This window comes from Lactuca sativa, chromosome 8, assembly GCF_002870075.4.
Source record: "Lactuca sativa cultivar Salinas chromosome 8, Lsat_Salinas_v11, whole genome shotgun sequence".
NCBI lineage: Eukaryota > Viridiplantae > Streptophyta > Magnoliopsida > Asterales > Asteraceae > Lactuca > Lactuca sativa.
Window position 1 is genome coordinate 110,788,957 of NC_056630.2, and position 22,907 is coordinate 110,811,863.

The window sequence follows — 22,907 nt, forward strand, 5'->3', positions numbered from 1 at the left end:
TTGGAGTGTGATATTATTCAGGATCCTTGGTAATCGAATAGATATAAGTGTATAGCCGTGCCAATATGGTATTTACATGATAGTTATTTAAATTTTTATTATCTTATTCAACTTCATAGATCGAGAAAGCAATACAAAACTTGTATAAGAATGATTCAATCTATTCCTCACATTCAACGATATTAGAACACATAGAGATGAGACGACAACACGTTTGACATTAAGTAGTTAATGCAAGTTTTGTATAGATAAACATTCATGTATATTTAGGGGTGGTTACATGTTGCAAGAATGCTTTGTCTCAATAATTGGTTTTTTTTTGTTCCTTGCATAAGTAGGAGTCTAATAGATCTAGTATGCAAGATACAAACAATTTATTATACTATTAATTATATTTGACCTACGATCGTCACACACATAGTTCATTAAAACATATGAAAATAAGTAATATTTATAAATGATAAATTTATTATTTACCAAGTAGAAAAATAATAAATATTTTGTTTATTATTATTTTTTTAATTAAATGAAAATAAATATAAGAGCTTATTTGTTTAATTAAATGAAGTAGTTTATTTAATAGTCGATTAGTTAACTAAGATTAATTAATTAAACATGTTTTGATGATTTAAATGGGTTGGATTAAAAGGCTTTCTTAAAGACTATTTAAGGACATCCACAATGCCCTTAATTAAATACAGAGTTCAAATTGTCACATCAATTTTTTATATTTCATACAACTATATTACAAAAGTTAATTTATAATATATATTTAAAAATTAAAAACTTTCATTTTTCTCATTGAAGAGTTCAAGGATTATTGAACTCTAAATCCATTAAATGTCAAAGTAACATTTTATTATTGATAGAGTTTATATCGTTGAATGACAAATAGACTTGACACCTCATTCACCTATCTGGTTGAACTCACAATTATGGGTCCTCTAATAATGCAAACATATAAAAAAAATTAGGGATTATACCAACTTCGCTTAGAAAAATAATAGTTGGTCATTCCCTTTGTGTCTCTCCATTTGGTAGTGTCTTCTTTGCTTTCTCCTCCATCTGGTCAACGATAAAGAACAAATAAGAAACAAGAAGTCTTGCTTTGATTGTTAGTTTGTAGAAGTAATTAATATCAACTCGTTAGGATACCAATATGTAGTGATGATCTATTTTGATCACTTCTACAATATAAAAGGACCTCTGAATAATCAAGGTATGAGTAATAAACATAATATAGGTTGTTTATTGGTTGATTATAGTTGTAATACTTCTTTTAGGAATTGATATAAAAAACTAATTAGATTTATGATTATGCATAAATCTTTAACTATTTTTGAATCCTATAATTCCCAACATTAAATGCCTCATTTTCTTTTAGCATGTATACCCACACTCTCCTTAAATGATCACCTATAATAGAAAAGATGTAACTTGCTCCACTTAGTGACTATGTATTTACAAGTCCCCATACACATTTAAGTTTACATAACTAAGTAAATTATGTATGTCTTATGGAACTTTACCCTATGCGCCTTGTTATATATGTAGTCCTCACAAAGTCAAGTGTTGTTAGTTGCGAACTGTTATGGTCGCCAATAACAGATATGGCAAGGTTTATCAGAAGCGTAAGAAAGAACCTACGACAATTGGAGGAGAGTAAAAGGATTTCATTTTTATAATGCATGCTATTAATTAGGAGTATTTTAATTCTAGATAATGTCTAGTTTTGAGTCTAAAGGGATCGATCGGTTTTGATGCTTATCTGAAGCGTGTCATTATCTTTATTAGTTCTTATCTTTATTTCGATAATTATTCTGTATTATTGGTTTGAGTCAGTTAGCTTTGTTTTATCACTATTTAATTCTGATTCCTTTGTCTCTGTAACTAGATGATTCACGATCATAATAAACAAAAGGTAACTTTTGCTCTTATCAAATTTATTATGGTATCAGAGCATTAGATCCGATTGGGTAATTGAGTGTCAGCCATGGCCGGAGAAAAGGGAGATGGCAGCAAGAAACCTGAAGGTGGAGAGACGATTGATACCAATTCACCTTATTACATTCATGCATCAGACTACCCGAAACAAATGCAGGTTAATGATGTACTGAATGATAATAACTACAATGAATGGAAGCAGAAGATGAGGAATTTTCTGCTTGCAAAAAACAAGATGGGGCTGGTAGACGGTTCGATTGAGAAACCAGAGGTATCATCGCCGATGCATACGGCATGGATACGTGCAGATGCAATGATCAAAGGCTGGTTGACCACCGCCATGGAAAAGGACATAAGAACGAGTGTCAGGTATGCAAACACTTCCTCAGAGATTTGGCAAGACCTTGAAGAACGGTTCGAGAAAGAAGGGGCGCCTCGAGCATATGAATTGAAACAATTGCTCAACGTGACGAGGCAAGATGGGAATTCAGTCTCCAATTACTACACCAAACTTAAGTCCATTTGGGACGAATTGCAGATGGTCTTACCGTCACCACGATGCACCTGCGAAGGTTGCGATTGTGGGATTGAAAAAAAGCTGAACGAACTAAGGGAAAAAGAAAGGACTTACGAGTTTCTAATGGGTCTAGATGATGAATTCTCAGTCATTAGAACTCAGGTTCTTGCGATGAAACCTACCCCTCCGATTGGTACTGTTTATCATCTTCTAGCGGAAGACGAACAACAAAGGGCGCTATCCGGAGGAACGAAGAGATCAAGCACTGAATCGTCGGCATTCCAGGAAAACTTTAATCAACAGCGTGGTCAACAACAACCCACAAACAAGACGACGGTGCAAACAACAGGCAAATCGACACAGAAATTTGCCAAGTCAGAAAGCGATAAAAAGGTCAGGTGCTCTTTCTGTCAGCATGAAGGGCACAACAAGAAAGGATGTTTCAAGATAATTGGGTATCCCGATTGGTGGCCTGGAAATAAGGAGAAGCCCAAAGTTGCCTATGTCAAGTTGGGCTCGAGCCCGATTCCTGGACTCACTGATAAACAGTACCATTTGTTTGTCGAGCACTTCAAGGAAGGGTTAGACATGACAAACAATAACAAACAACCTATGGAAAACATGGCAGGTAGAAACGATATTTTTTATGGGTGGATTGTTGACTCGGGAGCCACCAAGCACATGACACACATACTTGATTTCTTGTTCAACAAAACACAAAACTCCAAAAATTCACCTGTTGTCATCCCTAATGGAGACAAAGTGTCAGTCATGGGGGAGGATGAACATACCTTGCCTGGAGGAGTCAATATTAAAGGAGTTTTGTTTGTACCAAACTTTAATTATAACCTTCTCTTGGTTGGAAAACTCGCAGATGATTTAAATTGTGCAGTAACCTTTTCCCTGGATTTTTTGTCATGCAGGAGTTGGGGACGAAGCACTTGATTGGAGCGGGTAATCGGAGTGGAGGGTTGTATCGGATGGGGGTAACAAAGGTGAAGACAAGCAAGGCACTTATGTCAAATTTTGAAGTCTGGCACAGGAGACTTGGCCATCCATCATCCAAGAAAATTTCAAGTTTGAATTTTATTGACGTTACAAAAGAAAAATAGTTCAATAAATGTGATGCTTGCCTTAAAGCAAAACATACTAGGCTTCCATTTCCAGTTAGTGAGATAAAAACTTTTTCTTGTTTTGATTTAATACATTGTGACATATGGGGCAAATATAGAACACCTTCTATTAGTAAAGCATCATATTTTTTTGACTATTATCGATGATTTTAGTAGAGTTGTTTGGACCTTTTTAATAAAACACAAACATGAGGCAAGTACCTGTCTCATTGATTTTCACAAAATGGTTCAAACACAATTTGGCAAACGAATTAAACGGATAAGGTGTGACAATGGTGGGGAGTTTGTTTCCAATATAATGCGTGATTTTTACTCTCGAGAAGGGATAGTTTTGGAAACTACATGTCCCCACACCCCACAACAAAATGGTGTGGTGGAACGCAAGCATAGACACTTGCTTGAGACTGATCGTACACTACGTTTCGAAGCCAATTTACCGAAGTTCTTTTGGGGTGAGTGCATCTTAACTGCCACCTACCTTATAAATCGAATGCCAACCAAAGTGCTTAAAGGAGTCACACCATATGAGGTACTTTTTAATCAAAAACCTGCGTATGATCATATGAAAGTATTTGGGTGTTTAGTTTATTATCGAAATACAGAAACAGGAGGTGACAAATTTGAGGCTCGAGGTAAATTGGGTTTATTTGTCGGGTACCCCCCAGGAGTAAAAGGAGTAAAAGGATATCAGGTATATGACATGGAGAAAAGAAAAATAGTTATTACTAGAGATATTCGGTTTCTAGAAGACACATTTCCTATGGATTCTGATTTAGCTAGCAAAAATGTAACACAAGGTGATATGTTTGTGCTTGAGGATGAATTAGAGACATCTAATACAGTACATAATCACAAATCTGTACCAGATGTGGAACAAGGAAGTGATGTCATTGAAGATACCATGGTTGATCTTGGTGTACCCCACGGGCCTGACTCCGAAAGTGTGCATATGACTCCCATGCACACGGAACCCTCTATGCAGCATTCTTCTCCCATGCATGACACAAACGACGACCAGGTTCATAAAGCTCCTCGAGTACGAACACAACCTTTAAGGTTCAATGATTATGAAGTTAACTTACCCACGTCTGTCACTCATCCGCCATCCGCCTCCGATCATGTTGCTTCTACGGTACATGCCTTCTCCAATTTTCTTTCTTATAAAAATTTCTCAAAGGCCCACAAAGCTCTTTTAGCAGCCATGGTTACACACTATGAGCCAAAAACTTTTACGCATGCAGCGAAAGATGAAAGGTGGCGTTTGGCAATGAAAAAGGAGATTAGTGCTTTGGAAGCAAATGACACTTGGGTTTTAGTCGCTCTCCCCCTTGGCAAACGTGCTATCGAATCCAAATGGATTTTGAAAATCAAGTTTAAACCAAATGGCGAAGTAGAGCGATACAAAGCACGACTTGTCGCGAAAGGATATACTCAAATGGAGGGTGTAAATTATCATGACACCTTTGCACCAGTCGCCAAGTTGGTTACTGTGAGGATTTTGCTCACCATGGCGGTCAAAAATAACTGGGTCATACACCAGTTAGATGTAAACAACGCATTTCTGCATGGAGATTTGGAGGAAGAAGTCTATATGAAAATTCCTCAAGGCTTTGCAAAAGAAGGCGATACAAGAGTTTGCAAGTTGAAGAAGTCCTTGTATGGCTTGAAACAGGCAAGCCGGAATTGGTATCATAAATTCACTTCTATCTTACGTGAACTTAATTTCCAACAATCTTATGCAGATCACTCTTTGTTTATTTATAGAAACAAAGAATTATTTGTTGCACCTTTGATCTATGTTGATGATGTGATCATTGTTTGGAATGATTCTAAGAAAATTGAGCACACAAAATCCAGTCTCAATGATCGGTTTAGTATTAAAGATCTTGGAAGTCTAACCTATTTTTTGGGTATTGAAGTATCACGAATAAAAGAGGGTCTTGTTCTTAGTCAACAAAAATATACTCTTGACATACTTGATGATGCAGGTATGCTTGGGTGTCGGCCTAGTAAATTTCCTATGGAACAAAATTTAAAGATAGACAAAGGCGATAAGGAAGAAAAGGTGGATGCTAGTTTGTACCGACGGTTGATTGGAAGATTGTTATATCTGCAAGCTACTAGGCCAGATATTACTTACTCGGTAAATATCTTAAGTCAATTTGTGTCAGATCCTCGTCAAAGTCATTGGAATGCAGCGCTGAAAGTTTTACGGTATCTAAAGGGAACTTTGGGGCAAGGGATTTTGCTACCAAAAGAAGGCACACCTGAGCTATTAGCATATAGTGACTCTGATTGGTTAGGGTGTCCTATTTCTCAACGTTCAATAACTGGCTACTTTTTACTTTTGGGTGGTGCCCCTGTCTCTTGGAAATCAAAGAAACAGTCAGTTATGTCTCGATCTTCGGCTGAGGTCGAGTACAGGGCCATGGCAACTACTGTTAATGAAGTTCTTTGGGTTAGATGGTTACTTTCTGAACTTGGGGTTCAAATTACCATGCCTACTCCACTCTTGTGTGATAACGGGTCCACGCGTCATATTGCACATAATCCAGTTTTTCACGAGCGTACTAAGCATGTCGAGATGGATTGTTTCTTTGTCAGGGAAAGAGTTGAGTGCAAAGAAATCACTCCGGATCGTGTTTCTTCACAAGCTCAGCTAGCCGATTTACTTACTAAACCTCTTGGTTCCGACAGGTTACATGCGCTGTTGGTCAAGTTGAACATTCGTAATCTCCATGTGTCAACTTGAGGGGGAGTAAAGGGATCGATCTGTTTTGATGCTTATCTGAAGCGTGTCATTATCTTTATTAGTTCTTATCTTTGTTTCGATAATTATTCCGTATTATTGGTTTGAGTCAGTTAGCTTTGTTTTAGCACTATTTAATTATGATTCCTTTGTCTCTGTAACTAGATGATTCACGATCATAATAAACAAAAGGTAACTTTTGCTCTTATCAAATTTATTAGAGTCTGATTCTATTTCCAAAGTCTTGGTGATTTAGAAGATTTGCTTTCCTTATTTTTGAGTATTTGTTTTCCCTATTTAAAGGGCGGTCTTTATTGGAATAAAGTATGCTTGAATTTCTTAACAATCAGAGAATAATATCAGTTTTCTTGGTTGGCTTAGTCTCCTGCAGCAGGGGGCTAGTTTACTGGAAGATTCACGGCTCTTATAACTGCAAGTAAAGGGCCAATCACGATATCCAAATCTCGGGGCATAACACGAACTTCCCATCCATTGTTTTTGTTTAGTTCAATTAAAGTATATTAATGTATGTGGAACTCTTGTACATGCGGTTGTACCCGTTGATCAAAAAACTCGTTATAGGGGACGAGGAAAAGGAGAATGTTTTCAAAATCTTATAGGAATTTGTGATTTTGATATGATATTCATCTTTGTTTGGGGTGGATGGGAGGGTATAGCACATGATTCAAGAGTTTTGAAAAAAGTTGTATTCGATTCGACTTCTGGATTTCCATTTCCTCCACCGGGTTTGTAATATTTATATAACTTTTATTATCTATCTTCTTTATATAATATGTGTCACATTCATTTGCAGATAAATATTACCTTTGTGATGCCGCATATACAAACACTTGTGGGTTTATGGCTCCATATCGCAATACTAGGTATTGGTTAGCCGATTTTCGAATAGGCAGACATTTAACTAGAGAAGAAAGGTTCAATTATGCTCATGCACAACTTAGAAATGTTATTGAGCATGCTTATGGTGTATTGAATGCGAGATTCCCAATCTTAAAACAAATAGCTCCTTATCCTTTTATAGTGCAAAGAGACATAGTCATGGTCCATAATTTTATTAGGAAATACAATATAGAAGATGACTTGTTTAGAAATTTTGAGGACACTATGGTTACTCCTGACGTCCAAGGTGGGCGAATTGATAAAGAAAACATACAAGGCATAGAATGGGGTCCAAAAGCCATTGAGTATATGCGTGTTTTGCATGATCAGATTGCAAATCGACTACTTTCACCTACTTTACATTAAATTATTATGTTATTTTAAATTTCATTATGTTTTTATTTGGATATTAAATGATTTATGTTTAATTTACATTTTGTATGACATTTTTTATTTGTGTGTAATTTACATTTTGTATGACAATATGTATGTTTTTATAATTATTCAACAACTTAATCTATCACTATATATAACAGCAAGGTAAAATGGTCATTTTTCATCACTCAGCACATTCAGTCAGATGTACAATCAAACAATAGGATTTCTTACTCAGTCAGGATTTCTTTCCCAGTCAGCACTTTCTCAGTCAGCAACTATCAAATGAGACCTCACTATTGCATCAATTATTCTATCTTCTTCCTTTGGGTTTAATGTAACAATTACTTTCTGCATGAATAAACTATCACAACCATACATCAATATATCTAATAAATGCTCATAAGACTAAGGCATAGAAAGAATCTCAAACATGGAAATTCTATATCAACTCAGTTAGCATGAAAGACAGATATCTACATAATACCATGCTAGAAAAAAAAAGTGAAATTGGTATTCATAATATTATGAAGGAAATAACAACAATAACACAAAGATAACTTATATTTGATAATTTGGCATCTTCACTCCTGGTGTGCCTTTGAACCAGAACAAAGCATGTATACAAGACTTCTTCAAGCCTCTATATGATCCTTTCTGATTCCCAATTCATTTGTTTCCAGAATCATATTTGATCTGGCTCTTATCAGCAATCAGATTGTAACTAGTGAAAGATGTTTGATTTGATGGCATGGAATTATGACATCTTGGCCTTTGCAAAGAATATACCAGCAAATAAACCTAGAAAACAGCACATTTAAGAACATGATTATGGCCTGAAATTGTTGTTACTTGTTAGTATGTAGTTAAGATCATCTTGCTTACCAAATAGTATACTAAATAGATTTGGCCCACTAAGTGGAACATTGAACAACAGTAAACCAGCAATCGAGATTGGAATCTTGTTTAATGACCCCACTAAACTGTAAATCAAAACACAGATTTTAGTAGATAATATCAGATTAAAAACATGATCAGAATTGCTTTCAGTTTGTTGAATGGATCATAAAATGTTACCTGTAAGTGGTGGGACCAGTTTGGTTTAAAAACCACATTGAAGTGAAGCTAATGGCAAGTCCAAGAATCCCACTAGTGGTTGCCACCACCCAAAACATGGGAATCTTGATTACCTCCCTGAAAATCGAATCTTGAAAAAGATTAGGATATAGATTTTTAAAAAGTATTGAAACAATGGTTGTTATAGAAATGAGGCATTTTCTTACGCGTTGATTACATAACTCCATTCATCAAATAGTATAATCAAGAACATGCCAAGTGGTAAAGATAATAGATTATTCAACAACACCATTGAAACTTCGTTTAAAGATCCAGATTTTGTCACAGCTTTTGCTGTGTCCATGACTCTTCGTAGGGTAAGCTGTTTGCAAAGTACAAATATTGATATATGAACAAAAGGGTGTGAAAAATTACCATTCTATCCTCCAATGAATGAACAAAATGAATAAAGAAATGACATACCGAGTAGCTTGCAGTCAGAATGCAGTTCACTAGTTGCCATGTGTAACCCGTTGCATCATACGAGAGGTCTGTGATGCCTCCAGTTATGGCAGAGATGATCTGCAATATTTTGATGATTTTTTTTTTCATAAAGATCAGAATGGATTCGAGTGGATTGTTTGTAATTATGAATTTATGATTTAAAAGAATACATTCTTTTGGTAAAAATCAAAACTTTATGTAGAAAAAGATCAAGTTATTCAAGAAAAATTTAGATTACCATAAGAAACATTGCAGTCCAGACTTTCTGATTCTGTCTTTTATGGAATATATATAATTCACCAACTGCTGTTAATATGTTTGTCATGTTCTTCAAAATCGTGACCATTGCAATATTTATGTACTTCAAGCTGAAAGATTCATCAGAAATCATGAAATATGATTAGATGGTTATAGATAAAAAGAAACATACAAGTATAATCTTGTATTTTTGGTTGTTTTAATTTTTTCTAAACAAGATCATGTCTTTTTTTTTGTTCTAGGAAAAAAAATGAATTCTTGATGATGACATACCTATACATGCCTGAAACAAGCATGCCCACAAATATCAAATTCACAGGTATCCAGACTTTAACCAGTTTCCAGTTAAGCTTTTCCAGTGAAACTAATCCAGATACACCCAAAACGATAACTATGATAGAACTGATGAGATTCTGCAAGAATTACATGTTTTAAGGATGACCCTTTTAGAACAAAGTGAAAAAAAAAAAGTATAATGAATTCAAAAAATAGATACAAAGATATGTATAGAGTAGTTACCTGATAAAACATCAATGATATTCCAGCATTGAAAGCATAACTTGAAAGGACAACTTTATTGAGCAAGATCATGCTGCAAGATGAAAGACAATATGCAGCTCCAGACACCAAAGGTCCAGATCTAATTTTCAGTTCATGAGCCCTCTTTTGATCACCTGTATCAACATGAAGTTCATTGTTCTCACTTGATGTGTCCCTATTGTTTCTGGATCTGCTTGAAGGTAATAATCACTTCTGTCAAATAACTTATAATTAAGTTTGAAGATGATAATTTAATTACAATTAAATGATATAATTACACCTTTCATTTGTTCCTCTGCGTTCTGTAGTTACTAAGATATGGCTACCTGGTCTCTTTCCTTGATGAAGAAGACCACCAATGATCCTGCGCACTACATTCACCTTTCCACCATGTGGAGAAATCTCGAGTGAAGAGTTGAAATCTGATTCCTTGACATCAGGATTAATGGTGACATTCAACTTGAATTCAGTTGACATTGAAAGCCTGTCACAAATCATAAAATACAGGGGGTTTAATATGAGTGAGTTGAGTTTGATATATATATATATATAACCTTTTTCTTTGTAATCAAGTACACCAACATGAACAGAAAAAGCATACCAAGTTCTTTTTGAAAAAAGGTTGATATTACTCAGTAGAAAAAGCAGCTAAAAGAGAAAATTCTTACCTGAATTGATTGAGATTAGTCTGCAACTGTAAAGACCTAGAGGCTAGAAGGCTTCTCTTCAATTACAAAAGGTTGATGACCTACTTCCCAACAAAATAACCCAGAAAAATTCAGTATCCAACGAAAGCGAGTAAGAAAAGAAACAATCAAAATAATCCAATCATACACAACAGGAATCTATGAATTACGAACCAGGTTATAAAAGTTAATATCACAAGTGAGAACGCTGCTGGACGTGGGAACTGAACCCAAATTGCTGTGAGAATTACTCAAAGGGGAAAAGAGAAAAGGGAACGGCGTACGACTGAAGTGCAATGGCTTGGTGACTTTTAGAAATACATTACGAAATCTCGAGCCGAAAGAAATGGAGATATGAAATGGAATAGCATCAAACAGCGAGATTCGAGGAGTAGGGGGTAAGCGCCCTCAGGAAAAAAAGTAAACCGGGAGAAGGAACTGATTTCGACACGAAAGCTCGATTGGAAAGTCAACAGAAGATCCCCCCATCATTGGTCGCTTCAACAACAAGTGTTCGTGTTGTGGGAATGTGAGAGATTTACGTGTCATGATAAAAAAAAAAAGGAATTGTAATGGAGAAATCTAGAAAGAACTGGTTGATCAATAAACAAAGCTGTCAAGAGCGGCAAAGTGTTTTAGGGGGGCAGAGATGAGAGAAGTGTGGCAGTGGAAGGGAGAAAGGTGGTGGTTCTTGCCGGATAAAATGGCGCCTTAGTAGCAGATTGCTTGGAGTTTGAGTTTGAACTAATATTATGGGCTGTTTTGCCTTTACTTTAATGTAGTCAGCCAATAGTTTGGACTTTGGTGGCCCATGCCAAATTCAGAAGAAAAAAAAAACAGCAATGTATCTTATTTTTATATCTATTGGAAAAAAATTGAGCAAATGATATTTCGAATGTTTATTAAGAATAAATGTCTACGATTCCTTTTATCAACTAGGATATAAAAAGTTTTACATAGATGTAGTAGATAAGGGTAAACAAACAACAAATTATACCGTTAATTCTTTTTGAACAAGCAAACTATTTTCTTTTAAAACCTACATTCATAGATCTTTGGATGATTATGTTGCCATGTATAACCATTTGAAGTTATGAATAAAGTATATTGTTATTTCGAGAAAGTCGACGAAAGTATAAGTCAAACGGTGAATGGTAGGCCACCACAACTTGGTGGTATATGTTCCACAACGTGGTGTGAAACAAGTCACCAAGACACGTGGCAATTGTACGAGACACATGGCGAAGTTGGAGATCTACTGGTCGCCACGACTTGGTGGTGGTGGTGGTGTGTGTGTGTGTGTGTGTGTGTGTGTGTGTATATATATATATATATATATATATATATATATATATATATATATACACTAGCCGTTTACCCGCGCAAAGCGACGGGTGCGGATCAACAAAATGACATAAAAAATTTGTTAAACAAAATGACGAACAAATAGAAATTTCTTATACCTAGGCTAGGATTAAACGTAAGACATTTTTGGGCTTATTCGATTTTAATAGAAAGAAAAACAAAGGAGGAGGTAGCGAACATGAGAGAGAACCAAGGTTTTGCGGTTAATGGCAAGGCATTCATGATAGACGAATGCTAGATCAATGCGCATCTTCCAGTTTATATGAAATGTTTTATAACGTGTACATCGTATTAGACCGATTCAAATGGATATGAAGAACACTTGGTCAAAGTTTGACCTATTCAAAATCTTATCATCATCATCTTATTTGACTTTTTCATAAATGTTGACCGGATAAGATTTAGTATTTACCGATTCAATTGGATATGAGAAAACACTTGGTCAAACTTTGACCCATTCAAAATCTTATCATCATCATCTTATTTGACTTTTTCATAAATGTTGAACGGATAAGATTTAGTATTTACCGATTCAATTGGATATGAGGAACACTTGGTCAAACTTTGACCCATTCAAAATCTTATCATCATCATCTTATTTGACTTTTTCATTACTATTGACAGATTCAGTATTTAGCGATTCAATTGAATATAAGGAACACTTGGTTAAAGTTTGACCCATTCAAAATCTTATCATCATCATCTTATTTGACTTTTTCATAAATGTTGACCGGATAAGATTTAGTATTTACCGATTCAATTGGATATGAGGAACACTTGGTCAAACTTTGACCCATTCAAAATCTTATCATCATCATTTTATTTGACTTTTTCATAAATGTTGACCGGATAAGATTTAATATTTACCGATTCAATTGGATGTGAGGAACACTTGGTCAAACTTTGACCCATTCAAAATTTTATCATCATCATCTTATTTGACTTTTTCATATTTAACTCATTCAATTTGAAGATAAGCTTAGAAGACCTATTCAAAATCTGTCTTTGACCGGATAAGATTTATTATTCTCCGATGCATAAAATTATTGTATATGATGCTTAAAAGCTTGTACCTCTTAAAATTCAGCAAAATCTTGTAAATGTTTTTTATCATCATCTTATTTGACTTTTTCATTATTATTGACAGATTCAGTATTTAGCGATTCAATTGAATATGAGGAACACTTGGTTAAAGTTTGACCCATTCAAAATCTTATCATCATCATCTCATTTGACTTTTTCATAAATGTTGACCGGATAAGATCTAGTATTTACCGATTCACTTGGATATGAGGAACACTTGGTCAAACTTTGACCCATTCAAAATCTTATCATCATCATCTTATTTTACTTTTTCATAAATGTTGATCGAATAAGATTTAGTATTTACCGATTCAATTGGATATGAGGAACACTTGGTCAAACTTTGACCCATTCAAAATTTTATCATCATCATCTTATTTGATTTTTTCATATTTAACCCATTCAATTTGAAGATAAGCTTAGAAGACCTATTCAAAATCTGTCTTTGACCGGATAAGATTTATTATTTTCCGATGCATAAAATTATTGTATATGATGCTTAAAAGCTTGTACCTCTTAAAATTCAGCAAAATCTTGTAAATGCTTTTTAAGGTATAAAGATATATATATATATATATATATATATATATATATATATATATATATATATATATATATATATATATATATATATATATATATATATATATATATGAGCCATTTGTGTCGTTTGGATGGCTTTGTACATTTGATCGGGGCACTAACTCAAAAGGTGTTTACGGGGAATCATTATCGTTGTATCATACTAGTGTATGAGAGCATGTGAATCAATTTACGGGATGCAAGGAGGTATATTTTACGTAAATACATTATTGTAATAATTTGTAGATGGTTGTTATACCCGAGTATGGATTATAGGATTTCGTGATACAATACTATTACGGACCCCGATGACTAGTTAAATATTTAATGTAAACGGTAAGGGTTATATACCCTACTTTACCAAGATTTGTCAATTGGGCTAACAACTTACCAGGGTTAACTCGTTAGGTGATTATAATTGGAAATTTGATTAGTTTTATAACAAATGGTTACCAAGTTTAATTGATCCTTATGGTTGATATAGTGATGAGTTTAGACAAGTTCTAATGAACTTGATATAATATCCAAATAGGTTTGGACAAGTGATGGATTGGAAAGCGGTAAAGAACTTGAGGTTGGAATTATAGTTAATCTTCATTAACTAATTTGGTGAGTAACTCTACTCTAACACCAGATGTTTATTGATGTGTATTGTTACACCAATATGAGATTTTAATATACTATGATATTATTATATTATATATATATATATATATATATATATATATATATATATATATATATATCATTGAAGTGATAGAATGTTATAGTCTGATGAAATGAATTCATGTGATAGTTGGTGTATAGAACAAAAAATGAATGTGAGACGCTTACTTTGGACGGAGAATCTCCAAAGGTGTGGTTAGGAAAGTGGTGAAATATTGGTTAGTTTAATAGTATTGATATGTGATTACTTTTATTATATGCGAGAACAATATCTAATTAATATAAATTTAAATAGCATATTGATTGTGATGTATATGATGGTTGATAAGTTAAGTTATTAAATGATGCTACGTGTTGTTATGTTATTGTAGTTGTTATTCACTAAGCCTTATGACTTACGGTGTTTGGTATTGTTATGTTGCATCTTAGATTGTTGTAGCGCCCGACTCGGATCTTGTATTTGATGTCATTACGATTCCTGGTGATAACTTCATGTATTCTAGTATTCTAGCATACATCGAAATGTTTTATAAAATTGTTAATAAAAAGAAAAAAAAATTGGGGTGTACATAGTGTGAAAAACTGGGCATTACAAATTGGTATCAGAGTCATGGTTTAAGTGAATTGGATGTCTTGTAGTAAATTCCTAATCATTAACAAAATGGTAGAATGTTATTATTTGACTATACTTGGTAGATATAAGTTAGTCAACTATTAGAGCCACGACATGGTTACGAAATCATAAATGTATTAAATTGAATAAAGAGGGGCCTTTGGAAATTTTGGAGGTCCTGTCACTACGTCAGTCAAAATGTGTTTTATGAAAAAAGATTTGAGAGAACTCTTATACTATTCGGCATGACAGTGATACCCTTAATTATGAAACGTCTTTGAGAAAACTTAATGTGTTTATAAATAACAGATATCGGTGCAAGTAGTGTCGTGATAGAAGCATAGTAAAAATTTTGCATTGAATCTTATAATAGTAATGAGAGATGGTTAAAAGGGAACTACATAGTCATATTATTTCGTGAAATATATGACAAGTAAGAAACATAATATTTGAAATTTTTAGAATGTATGATTCATTATGTGAAGGACTAGTAAAGAAGTACATATCGTTAATATACTAACTACAATCTTGAATGTGAGGATTTGGATATTGATGGAAGCTAATAGGATGACTAGTAAATATATAGAAAGGTGAACTTTAAAATCCTTATATACAAAATATAACTGTAACATCTCAAAAATATTGATAAAAAATTTTTATTTTTATAAACATCAAAACCATACATCATGTGTTTCAAAACCAATCAAAGTATTGTTGATAAATTGCTTGATATATGTGTGATATTTGTATGATTATGTGATTTACATTATTATACTTGTTATTCATTAAGCCATGTGGCTTACGATGTTTGTTTGTGATGTTTTGCAGGTTAGAGGTAGTAGCAGCAGCATGTTCGGATCCTATACTTGTGGCCAATACGATCCTTGGTGATAACTTATTGTGCTCCAGAGTACCATTGTACACCAAAATGTTAAAATTTGATCTTTATAAAAAAAGTTGTTTTGGGGGTGTACCAAGTTGGACGTTATATATTGATCTACAATTAAAATGGTAATCGATCTCTTTTAAAGAACAATTTAGGCTGTGTTTGGCGCGCCACAGCTGGCTGATAAGCTAGCTTATTTTTCGAGCTTTTTTATGTTGTCATGTTTGGTAAGCCAAAAAGTAGCTGATAAGCTAGCTTATAAGCTAGCGTTTTGAAAAGCTACTTAGACTAGCTTTTTAGGAGTTTTTTTAAAATTTTCCAAATACACCCCTTAATTAATTATAGAAACACATATTCTTACATGTCCTTTTATGTAATTTTATATATTTCAGCTAGCTTTTCAGGTAGTTTTATCAAACGTTATTTTTTATCAGCTAACTTTTCAGCTATCAGCTAACTTTTTATTTAACAGCTAGTTTTTCAGCCATCAACTAGCTTTTCAGCTAGTCCGCCAAACATAGCCTTAATATGTGGTATAATTGCAAAGAAAAAAGAGTTTCAAGAATAAATAAGCAAACTTCATTTACATTTCAATTTAATACGTGGTATAAGTGCAAAGAAAGTGTTTCAAGAGTAAATAAGCAAACTTCATTTACATTTTTTCGTGTAACAGAAGAAATAAGCAAATTTTTATATGGGATTTATTTTCCGTCACAAACTTCACTTTAGTAGTTGCCATACTAATCAGTGTGGTTGTGTAGTATAACTTCGTGCAATGATTACATGAGAAGTTGCATTTGTCATAAATATTACTTGTGAAAGAAGAAAATATGGTGACAACTTAGTGGATTTCGTTTTATGTCAAAAAATATCAGCATAGATGTCTGATATACTCTTCACATTTATGTTGGTCGATTTATTAAATACCGGGGATTTTTTTATGACAGCTTTGTCATTTTAGTAAATAATTCAATTAAAAATCTATTAAATTATGGTTATAGATAGAACTTGTAGTACTTATCCAAAAAAATAATTAAAATATAAAGACTTATGTATAATTATTGTATTGTCAAAACTAACAGTGAAAAATGCCTTCACAAATTTATGGGCTAACGAGTTAGTAATGACTACTAGCTAGATAAATAGTTTGATTAATGGAGGTCCAAATATTTTAATTTTCAGCTTTGTCTTATTAATTAATTGCAGTCTAGAAGTTTTGAACTTCGTCTCGCTTGAAACTTAAGTGTTGTAAATGTCTGCAGTTTGTGAAGTGCGGACCACATCTTTAGACCTCTGCAGTAGAAGAGGTGGACCAAACGTCTGCAGTCTGAAAAAAAAAACTGCTTGTTTTTTAACATATGCAGGGTACTAAAATAAACTAAAATCTAAATAAACTGATTTTTTTAAACTAAAAATGATTTGTTAATATATTTATGACTTTGTTATAAATAATTAACAAATCTAAATCAACGTTTAGTATTATTGTATAAAAAGTGAAACTAAATATGATACAAATTATCGTATATATTTGAAAAAAAAAAAAACCAACAATTTTGGTCGTAAAGTTATGCCTAAACATTGTAATTAGGAATCAAAAAATTGGATATACGAATGAATGAAAATAAACTTCGATTTTTTCAATTAAATAAATTAAAAACATGTCGTAAATATTTTTTCTAAGAAATTAAGGATGTTTTATTAAATAATGTTTTATAAAATTTGGCACTTATGAGAATATATATATATATATATATATATATATATATATATATATATATATATATATATATATATATATATATATATAGGCCTAGGTTATTCTATTCAAAGTAATTATTGTGTTATTGTATTCATAACTGTGGGCCAATCAATTTTACTTATTTTAAGAAAATGATTAATATATATTATTGAATTAAATGTAATTGAAAAATATCATCTAATTTAATTACAAGGGTATTTTAGTCAATTAATATAGATTTAATAAAGGAAAATTGCATATTTTAAGGGGTCATATATTCTATTAATTTTAAAAATCCAATTTTACGAATTATAACTCCTTTAATTCGGACATTCTGACAGAATATATTTATTTATTTAATTATTTACTCAAAAATAAAAATATTCTTGAACCATAAATTCTTGAACTTCTTGTAGAATAACAAATTCTGAACAATCAATTGAAGAATAAAAACAAAAGATACATTATTTCTTATAGAATACGAGTAACAATTGTTAAGAATTACATTTATTGTTAAAGAATAAAACTAAAAAAACTTTCAAAACGGGAAAGAAAACATCAAAATCTAACAACGACTAATATATTCTAAAAGAATAATGTGGTCCGTTTCAATTTTGTGGGTCATTCTTCAAGCATCAACTTATGTGATTCCAACAGAATTGGAATTCGTGGTTCCATTCCAACAGAATTGGAGTACGTGATTCCATTCCAATAGAATTGGAATCTCACCAATATCATCCATTGAAGCATCTAAATAAACTACCTGTTGTATAAACTGGTTTACAAGATCAACATTTTTCCCAAATGGAGGGTTTAGTCCCATGATCTGCTCAAAAAAGAATACATTATAAGAAACACAATCTAAAGAGAAAAGGAATCAACATGATCTTTACCAATTTCAAGCTTTTTGGCAATTCTTTTGGACGAACAGACATCCAATCCCTCTTCTCAAAGTAGAAATCATTCTGCAAACAAAATAGCAATAGATATACCGATGAACCAACAAATCCAAACATATATTAACATAGGGAAGTGCATACCATACCATACCTTTGGTCTGGTAATATCGTAATTTTTGTAAGAGCGCTTGGTTTCCCCATCTCATCAAGGTGTTTTTTCATAAGGAACTAAAGTCATTTGCTACATAGCAAAAATCAACCACCTGCATATGCATAAGGACTGTTTAAAAATTGAATGACATGACTAAATCAAACAGACTGTTTAATGTATCCTTTTTAGCTACATAGGTAATTCAACAAATAGAATATGCAGATAAAAGAAATTCAATTTAAGGTTTTACAAGTAGCAGTAAATCCGACCACAAGGATCACAGCCGAAATTATTATCAAAATTGGAAATTTTAGACCTTTATTGTAGCACCAAAGCATAAATCCTTAATTCCCTATATGTAACAGATTCTGATACACTAGAAAATTACGATTAAGCATCGAGTATATTAGAAGCCCTAAATGCTTCGACTCACACATCAATTAATGTCGCCAAAAAGAATGCAGATCCTGGCGGTGGAGGTACCGGTGGTGTCGAGGGGGGCTTCAACAAGGAGGTTGCTTTTGATGTGATTGATCCGATCGGAGATTGATTTTTTCTCCTCTTGCAAGGCGTTGGAGGTTTACTCAAGAGAAGGGGAAATCATTGCTAACTTCGGTCTCGGACGACAACCTTTACTCCGACGAAGATAGCTAGCTGCACAGTGAAGACGAAGACGATGGTCGTCGAATCTGATTCGTTGCGATGGCAAGTGGTGTATTTTAACAAACTAGTGTTGTGATCTTGTCATATCCGATTAAGGAACTGGTGCCGGAAAAATAAGGGAGTCGTTGCAATAGAGATCGGGGCAAATAGGGTTTTGAGATTGGTAGTAAGCATGCACACAGGATTTAAGTAATAGCCTGATATTTAGGAATTTGATTGATATCAATCAAAGATTAATTAACTGGGAAAAAATAAATTATATTGCAAGATTACATTAATAACCTTTAAGAATAATTGGTCCACATTTGTCCATACAATAACACAATAATTAGTTTAAACAAATGAACCTATATATATATATATATATATATATATATATATATATATATATATATATATATATATATATATTTCATATTTATATAAACAATTTCAACGACCGTTATTGTAATAAACTTTTATTTATAAATTTGTCAAAAATATCACGTTTGTGTCGTTGAACTTTTTTTTTTAAGTATTGTAACTTTTTTTTTTCAAATTGTTTACCACTAATAAAGTTGGAATAAATATAAATTCAAAAAAATAAATAAATAAAGTATATGTGTTTTTTTAGGCTAGAAGATGTCTAAAGATGTTAGAAGAGGGCGCACAGACATTTTTAGGTCTGCAGTCTTCAAAAAAACAAACAGTCAGCGATGGCTAATTTTTGCACGTGGTCTGCGCTGCGCAGACCGAATAGTCTAGAAAGATCTATGGATAAAAAACAAACACCACCTTAGGCTCTACCTAACATGATATTCTAAAGCTACGAGAAGTGGTAAGTTCTTAATGCCAAGCGTAATCTCTTCACAAACGGTGTCTACATCGGTCAAGATGATGCCAAGCGAAGAGAGACTCGGTAAAATTGTGTTGAGCTCCACAGAAAACCCATATACCGAGGGAGGGGATGTGTTGCCCGTATCAATCTCCATTTCATCTTTATCGAGTACTTCTTTCTCCTACTCACTACCTAATAGCTTTTGAATATGAACTGTAGGTTTTAATAGTTAATAATTAAAGTCATCTTTCTCCAACAACTCTGTATTGTCTTTAACAAACCTAGACAGATTCATGTGGAAAGATAACCAAGAGAAAAATTTTATGGTGACCAAAAAACCTTTTGTTAAGTAGATTAGTCAACATTTTGTGAAAACTGTTTTCAATTTATCTGTCCCTAATCATCTGCATTTTTGTCAAATGAAAAAAGATGGGTAATATATATATATATATATATATATATATATATATATATATATATATATATATATATATAAACTCAAACACATAGTTGAGTTGAATGAGATCATAAATTTTTTTAAGATTAATAAAATCGTTTTAGAGTTTTTTTATCGAACAAAAATATCTAAAAATATGTAAATTCATCAATTTTCAATCACTATCCATATTGATATTCGAAAAAAAATTCTACAAAAAATATGTATCATATAAACATTTTTTGTAAAAAAACACTTAATTTTTTTTAATTTCTTTTTCAAAAAAACATTTTCTATATTAAGATCATATACAATTAACATATTTAATATATATATATATATATATATATATATATATATATATATATATATATATATATATATATATATATATATATATATATATAGAGAGAGAGAGAGAGAGAGAGAGTCAAGATCAAATAAGAAGGAAATTTTTGGTAGGAATGTAAGAAGTTTTTTTTCTACATATTTTTTTCGTGAACAAATAAAATGAATCATTAGATGATTCATTTGTAAGATGATTCACAAGAAAAAATTCTCAAAAAAAACATCTCGATGATTCATTTATACAATGATTTTGTTGTTATTCATTAAAATTGTCACAAAATTGAATTTTTTTTTAATTTACTTAAAAATGAATCATAAAAATGTTTTTTTGGGAATTTTTTCTTGTGAATCATCTTACAAATTAATCATCTAGTGATTCATTTCTTTTGTTCGTCAAAAAAATATGTAGAGAGAGAGAGAGAGAGAGAATTTTTTAAAAAATATGCATATATGTCTAAATTCAAATGTGCAGGAATTTTAAAACTTTGTTTTCCAGTTTATCTTATATCGAAAAAAACTAAAAATATATAAATTCATCATTTATTAAACTCTTTCTATGTTGACATTTGGAAAAAAACAAATACATGTAAAATATGCACCATATGCATATATACCAAAAATGTAAATATGTATATATGCACATCTGCATATATGTAATATTAATATACAATATATTAATGTACAGATGAAAATACATCTTAATAAGTTAGAAAATTATTATAGAATATGATTTTTTGAAAAAAAAATATTCAAAACATACGTTTTTCTACTTATGTGCATATGGTACACATTTTACGTTATATGCAAAAAAAGAAAAAAAAAACCAAATATATATATGGTTAGATGTTTCAAAATTATGAATTTACATATTTTTCGTTATTTTTTTCAATAAAAAATAAACACTAAAAAACATTTTTCCAAATAATATGCATGCGATGCGCATGTTATAGAGTTTTTCCGAATATCAATATGCAAAGAGGTTAAAAATGATAAATTTATATATTTTTATTTATATATTTCAATATAAAATAAGTTTTAAAATGAGCAATGAAAAAGTCATTATATTCTAACTAATTATTGTGCGGATATCGTATGCTATGAGAATTACTAAGAGAATGAGTTGTTTAGCAATGCGAATACATTCAACATTACAAAAATATCGTCATTTTCATGCATTCTCGCTAATTATTATTATTTTTTTCTCACACATCGTTTTTCACTCATTTTCATTCTGATAGAATACGACCCAATAAAACATTCTGACAGAAATGAGAATAATAATAAGTGTATAATAACCGTATAGACGATTTAATTAGCGAAAATGTGTGTTAATGAATATAGTTATGTAAGAATGAACATATTTATATTACCAAACAACATATTTTCTTTATCATTCTCATAGCATACGATATCCGCACAATAATTAGTTAGAATACTTGAACCTAGCTTTATATATATATATATATATATATATATATATATATATATATATATATATATATATATATATAAGGTTGGGTCCATTGTATGAGGGTTAGGTCCATTATGGTGGGTTGGGCCTAATATGTGGGCTAGGCCCAATGATATGTATTGAATATGGTATTTTGGGGAACTCACTAAGCTTTGTGCTTACGGTTTTATGGTTATGGTTTCAGGTACTTCCGATTCGAAAGGTGTTAGGATTAAAATCCTAGATGATCGATTAGATTCAACAGGTAAGTAAAGAACACAAAGATGATTAAACAGATGTTGAATGATTAAAAGTCACACCCAGATGAACTCGATGAAGAATTTCAACTGTAGAAGCATGCTAAGGTTTTACAAGAATATCTATCTCAAAAACGTTAACTATCTATAGTGCATGCATGCACTATTAATACTCAAACCCTAATAAATGTGACGGCTTGGACAGGCCCAATACCGTATGCAAAATGGACTAACTATACAAGCCCAATGACGCAACACATAACACCTTACAATCTCCCTCTTTGCGTCAAT

General features: G+C 32.2%; 3 protein-coding genes across 3 annotated transcripts; 2 read left to right on the forward strand and 1 right to left on the reverse strand.

Annotated features, from left to right (window-relative positions):
- The first annotated feature begins 1,993 nt into the window (after positions 1 to 1,993).
- On the forward strand, positions 1,994 to 3,573 carry LOC111893187 (uncharacterized). Its single transcript, XM_023889256.1, has 2 exons — positions 1,994 to 3,289; positions 3,385 to 3,573. The coding sequence occupies exons 1-2, from the start codon at positions 1,994 to 1,996 to the stop codon at positions 3,571 to 3,573; spliced, it is 1,485 nt and encodes a 494-aa protein (XP_023745024.1).
- A 3,407-nt stretch (positions 3,574 to 6,980) lies between these two features.
- LOC111893188 (uncharacterized) lies at positions 6,981 to 7,609 on the forward strand. The gene is made up of 2 exons (XM_023889258.1): positions 6,981 to 7,089; positions 7,158 to 7,609. The coding sequence occupies exons 1-2, from the start codon at positions 6,981 to 6,983 to the stop codon at positions 7,607 to 7,609; spliced, it is 561 nt and encodes a 186-aa protein (XP_023745026.1).
- A 511-nt stretch (positions 7,610 to 8,120) lies between these two features.
- On the reverse strand, positions 8,121 to 11,533 carry LOC111893173 (GDP-mannose transporter GONST2). The gene is made up of 11 exons (XM_023889240.2): positions 10,837 to 11,533; positions 10,645 to 10,724; positions 10,257 to 10,460; positions 9,956 to 10,166; positions 9,710 to 9,849; positions 9,417 to 9,546; positions 9,158 to 9,256; positions 8,902 to 9,056; positions 8,696 to 8,812; positions 8,504 to 8,601; positions 8,121 to 8,419 (listed from the first exon to the last, which is right to left on the reverse strand). The coding sequence occupies exons 3-11, from the start codon at positions 10,451 to 10,453 to the stop codon at positions 8,376 to 8,378; spliced, it is 1,191 nt and encodes a 396-aa protein (XP_023745008.1). The 5' UTR covers positions 10,454 to 10,460; positions 10,645 to 10,724; positions 10,837 to 11,533; the 3' UTR covers positions 8,121 to 8,375.
- Between the last annotated feature and the right edge of the window lie 11,374 nt (positions 11,534 to 22,907).